This window comes from Dunckerocampus dactyliophorus, chromosome 16 (genome assembly GCF_027744805.1).
Source record: "Dunckerocampus dactyliophorus isolate RoL2022-P2 chromosome 16, RoL_Ddac_1.1, whole genome shotgun sequence".
NCBI classification, from domain to species: Eukaryota; Metazoa; Chordata; class Actinopteri; order Syngnathiformes; family Syngnathidae; genus Dunckerocampus; species Dunckerocampus dactyliophorus.
In genome coordinates, this window is record NC_072834.1 from 9,877,033 (window position 1) to 9,883,032 (window position 6,000).

At 38.3% G+C, this 6,000-nt stretch overlaps 1 protein-coding gene across 4 annotated transcripts in view; it reads right to left on the bottom strand.

Annotated features, from left to right (window-relative positions):
* cadm2a (cell adhesion molecule 2a) overlaps positions 1-3,922 on the bottom strand; it is a 249,272-nt gene extending 245,350 nt beyond the window's left edge. For 2 of the 4 annotated variants that reach the window (XM_054754689.1, XM_054754693.1), the window contains exons 1-2: positions 3,901-3,922; positions 1,189-1,510 (exon numbers count right to left, since the gene is read on the bottom strand). In XM_054754689.1, coding sequence (XP_054610664.1) covers positions 1,189-1,249 — 61 coding nt within the window. In that variant the 5' untranslated portion in view covers positions 1,250-1,510; positions 3,901-3,922. The remainder of the gene's footprint in view (positions 1-1,188; positions 1,511-3,900) is intronic. The other 2 variants (XM_054754691.1, XM_054754692.1) reach the window with 2 other exon arrangements.
* Positions 3,923-6,000: the final 2,078 nt, after the last annotated feature.

Here is a 6,000-nt window from a genome sequence, read left to right on the forward strand (position 1 = left end):
GGCGAAGACCGTTCCATCCTGTTCCTGGCCAAATAAAAATCCGTAAATGTGTTAACGGTCTAATAAAACTAAAATAAAGCAAAACTGCTCATCCTTGTAAGACGACCGGCAGACACATGAAGGGAAGGGGTACACAAAGTGCAATAGTGTCACCTAGTGGCATTTTATGGCTAGCCTATTGCTGGAATGAATGTGTTAAATTTGTAGGCAGACCCTTTGCTTTAAGGAAATAAATCACACTTCCTCTTCTATGGTTATCATCACACTTTTCCTCTCTGCCATCCCTGGAATCCTTCTGTGGTGGCCTCTGGGTTTTTTTTTTCTTAAACACAGCATAGCACTCCTGTTCAACAGACGATCTACGATTTTATGCAACCCATCACTCTTGATGAAAAGGCACCTATTACGTACTGCGTCTTTGGTGAGTTGTTACAAAAGACAACAAGGACAACCAGCGTAGGTACTTCTGAACTATTGCAAAATGGCCATTTATGTAGTCACACACATGAACGGCATAAAACAAACGCTCCTTCCTCTTTGACTAATGCCATTTGTGCATTGGCGTCACTTCATCTCACATCATGCATGTGTGCAAGGCATCGTAATTTGTGACAGAACTACCTCATTTGTATCTATAAAGCACACACTCTGACCTTGACCTCCGGTGTCACTATGCCTTAAAGTGCTCTGCTCATCATGCAGTTAACACAAAGGAAGGTCAAGATCATAATAATATCATGTAGTCAGTTCAGGTGACTCTAAAGGAGAATTTGGATGGTATGAACTGAAGATGAAGGGCGGTGCACCTGTTCCTGCAACTCCACACTCAGTCAAGCAAAACGAGGCTTAGCAGCGTTTATCTGTACAAAACATTACACTACAAATGCAGCATATTTGAGCACAAATGCTTTGCAAGCTAATCAACAGCATCGCAACAGTGACTCATCAATAAAGCTGCATGTCCAAAACACCCAGGGGGTGGCTGCTCGGATCACGCTGAGGTGTGTCCTGCCCCGACAACAAGAGAAAGAGACTCTCAAGACACGATAGAGGTGGAAAAAGACCCCCAGTTCTGCATTCACTTTCCGGGTGCGCGAAGGTAAACATCACTACAAGAAAGCGTGACCCTTCGTCTTGTTAGCATGCAAGGTGCACAAACACAACGTGCACCATACTCCTAACGCTTACCTTTAAGAAGAATGCCGTAAATAGTGTAGAGGGTGAAAATGACATGATTCTTGAGATTCATCCTGTCTTTCTCTGGTCTTGCTCCCGTTTGTAGTTTGTCCTCCTCGTTATCTCCCACACTGGATTCACTTTTATACGGAGTTCCTAGCTTGGAAATGTCCCGGAAACTGTGCTGCTTTTCTTCTGGTTTGTTCTACAAGAGAGATGTGCCACAGCGGCGGTAGCAGGGCTTCACAAGTGGAGACAGTAGCGAGCAACGACTGCCGTCCTCCGATAAACACTGAAGATGCACTGCCGCCGCCTTGTGCCCAGCTCCTTCCTTCTGTGTGTGTGGAGAAAGAGTGAATCGATCAAGTCCCGCCCACACCGCCTGTGACTGACATGAACTCTGAGCCAATCAGGGAGCGCAACAACAGGGTGGCCAGGGAGGGTTTCAGCGCATCAGACACTACAAAAAATATCAATTTATGACACATTTTTGTACTTTTTAGACATATTAAGTAGAAAAAACTGCATTATTTGATTATTTTTAATATGTTACATTTATTGTACTTACATTACATTAAATCATTGAGCTTTAAACACATAAACACAATTATATGTACGTACAATGTATGTATACAGTTGCACTCAAAATGATACAACCTCCATTGTCAATTACATATGTTCAATAGATTTAAAAAATAAATACATAAATAAAATAATCATAATCATAATCACTGTTTGTAATATTATATGTGTGGAGCTATTTAAATAGTTTTTGTTTTGTTGATTTAAAATTCTCACCCAAAGTCAGCTGGGATATGCTCCACCAATACCCCTAATGGCCCTAATGGATGGACGGATCACCTATAAAATTGTCATATTCTAATACAGCCTACCTTTTTATTAATATATATGTATACATACATACAGTATATATTTATTTTGAACATACTTTAAACAACTAAGAAATAAAACCGATGAATGTCAAGTTTTATATATTTGAATTAGAGATGCCAAAGGATTCAACATTTTAATCAAATTAATCACAGTTTTCTAATTAATGAATCATTATTCAGGGTTTTCCCTAGGATCTATCCAAGCTGTGGTGGTGGTCTGCACGGGAGGCGGACTGCGTCACTGCAGCATTTATTTTTTTATATTTAAATTTACTGTCTGTGATAATGTCAACATTAGAGTCGTTTTCACAGGCTTGAACAACAAATGCATTAATTGCCTTTTCTTCCTCTCCTTATCTGTCAAGTGCCGACAGGGCAGACAGATGAATGGGGTGCACGTTTTTCAAAATAAAGCACAGTGAAGTGTTTTTATGATATTTGATATTGATATTTGAAATTTTATTTCAAAGTAATTGTGGTCAACATGTAAATAAGAGGCTATACGTGCATCTACATTGCACAGGGGTGCTCACACTTTTTCCGCCTGTTTGCTACTTTTAATATGACCATGTCCCAAAGATCTACCTCCTTCTATAAACATTGAGAATATATATATTTAGTATATTTACAAATAGGACTATTTATGTACGTTGTACATGTTTGTATATCAGGGGTCCACACAATCAAATTACCTGTTACTCGAAAACATTTAGCATATATAAAATCCAACCGGTAAACTTTGCAACGACAACTAATTAGTATTTCTAGTAGTAGTAGTAGTAGTAGTATTTCTCTTTCACAGTTTCAAAGTTTACAGGTCATGAAAATAGTTGATATCGTTCTGTAATTCACAGTTCATTTGCTATAAAACATTACAGATACTGTACAGGAGCAATGAAAAGGGTTACGCAAAAGACAATACAGCCAAAGTCAAGGCAACATATGAAAAAGCTTTCAGCAATGGGCACATTTTCCAATTCATCGTGAAATAGTTTTCATAAACGAATCTGTGAAAAACACACATTTCTATAGTGGAGTTCATCACGCGAAGAGAACCCATGAAAAAAAAAAGACTTTTTTTTCTACATATGTAGCGTAGCCACTGCAAGTGAAAGGATGACTTTAGTTATGGATATAGGGATCTTACCGCTCTGTTAGTTTGAGGGGTTGCGTTCAAAGACACCACAGAACCGAAGTTGAATTCACGTGTTTTGAGTGTTGGTGTATTTTCTGCAATTTCCGACCATATTTAAATGCAACAAATTGTACTTACGCTAGTGATTGAAAAGAATATCCACTTATTGTTTTTCTTTGTCTTTCTGTTTATTCAGACCACACATACATGCACAATAAAGACGTTGTGATGTTCCGAGTGTCCTTGAATGCATTTGACGGTACTCTAGTGACAATAAGGAAGTGTTTGTGAGTTGAATATACATACATGGTGTCGGAATTGCACTGCTGTTGATGTGTTCAGGTCAGAATAAAGTTATAAAAGAGCGTCAGACTCTGTGTGACTGCGTGGGGAGCTACACTGTACCTCCGTCTGCGAGGTTTTACTTCATTCATTCATTTATTTTAGTTGATCCCAGTATAGTTGTACCTAATGATGTGGCTGTAAGTGTACCGTGAAGGAAACTGAACGATTGTATGCTAACAAAACAAGCTCGGAACTGCACAATATATCATGCATCTTTCTTTTGCCGACAACTGGTAGCTGCTAAGATGATTAGTTTTTTTTTTTTTACAGTGCAGAAGTAAATCAAGCACAGAATTGAAAACAGAGCAAACACGGACACAGTCAGTCATGTGGTTGGTGGCTTACTATTACCTTATGTTGATCCCAACGCTTCCAGGTCGAGGCACTGTAAAAGATTAAGGGTGACAAGCAAACTGGCTTAGAAGATTTCCTGGCAAGGACAATTGGTGGGGGTGAACAGGTGAGGTGGGCCAGGATTGGAAGGGACAAGGTGATGTATAGGTAGATGGGAGTCACAGGGGTGGTTGCAGTACGGCTCCCTTTGGAAAAGACTTGCACAACATGAGTGGTTCGTGATAGTGCAGTGAGGACTGTACATTAATATTGAAAAGATATATTTAGATGTACAGTAAACATTTGCTAATGATAATACAGTATATTTATCTATGCTCTTATACATACTGTATGTCTTAGGAATCAATAGGAAGCATCTCGCTTTAATTGCATCATTAGCTTGACTTGGAGATGGCCTCTAAAAGAAACCTATGCATTATTTATCAAATTAGCTGTGCTCTTTTGAAGTTCCCCACATACAGTACAAAGCATATGCTGATAGCACCCTTGATTCCTTCCAATCTTACAATTAAAGCGACTTGGCAGGGTGTCATTATTGTTTCTCTTTCAGGTCAGCACCACACAAACCCTGACATTTTAGACGTTGGAGCACTGGGTTTGACCTTGATGCATGGAACAATTTATTGCACTTCCTTTGGTAATGTACTGACTGTCGCTGTTTTTTATTGTTGTGTCTGTAAGGTGACATTGAGTGTCCTGAAAGGTGCCTGTAAATAAATCACGGTATCATTATTAGGATCGTATATATTTCTGTATGTCTTTTCATCTTTTATCCAAAAGCAACATTTTTTTTTATGGTAAATATTTTCCAAATCTAAGTTTCTTGTTTATTTATTTGGTAAATCTGTTATGTTTGTTATTATTATGTTTTTTTATTTGTTTTATTCTTGGTTAGTTGGTAGTAAGTGTTAGTTGGGAGTTAACCGTATCATTGTCATTTTCCTAAATTTGCCATTGTTTTTGTGCCTTTTTCAGTAAATGGCTTTCTTCTGGCTTTTGATTGGCTGAAAACTACAGTTACAATTTCAATCATCTTCTTAATGCCTTATGTTTGTATTTTAGTTCATTTAGCCATTTCTTGCTTAAAAATGCTTAATTTAGGCAAAAAAATCATACAATTTGCTTAAATATGCATATTTTTTTAATAATAATGGGGGAATATTCAACCACAAAATAGCATGATTTATTAATTACCACATGTTTGAAAAACCGTGATAGATTGATGCCGTGAAATTAGAACCGCAATGTGGCGAGGGCTGACTTTACAATGTGTGGCATTACAGAGTTGGGTATGAATACCATTATTACTAAAGCAAGAAACCCGGTAAAACCCTTTATCTTAGAATACAACTCCAAACTGCAAACCTCTACACTACAACATCATCTGCAGCAGTTCAGAATCAATATTTATCTAATAAAATAACAAAAACATAAAAAAATCAAGAAAATACGTGACACTCACCTCTCACTCATAAGCATGGGCAAACTGAACAAACCCTTTACAAGGCTAAGACAAGCTAACTATCTTCGTTTGGTCCACCTCCCCTTAAGATGTCCAGCTTTTCCGGAAAAGTCCACCTTGAAAATTGATTTTTAAGAATGTCCGACACCAAATCAATTTCTTCTTCTCTTACGCTGGCTATTGTGGCCGTTATTGTGTGCAAATTGCTACAAACTCTTCTTCTTCTTTCCAGCTGGCAAGCAACTTTTGGTGTACATTATCTTGTGCTGGTTGAACTTTGCTCTCTTGTGCTCTGGTCAACCAATCAGAGGACAAAAAAAATGCTGACATGACTGTACGCCTGCTAGCTGGCCCTGTGAGGTGAATCTCCAATCTGATCGGTTAAAGAAGAAGCCTCATTGGTTAAAGAAGCAGCCTCATTGCTAATAGTTTAAGTGACATGGGCCAGCACTCCTAACGCTGAAGGCCCTAGGCAGATTATGTTGACATGGTAACAAACAGAAGCTGAAATCTGATTGGACAAACAAATTTTACCTACACATACATTGTACTGGAAGCAGTGCAGCCAAGGGACACGCTATAAAATGAGGATAATAGACTGTTTGGAAAAAATTAATACAATTTTGTGGGCCAAA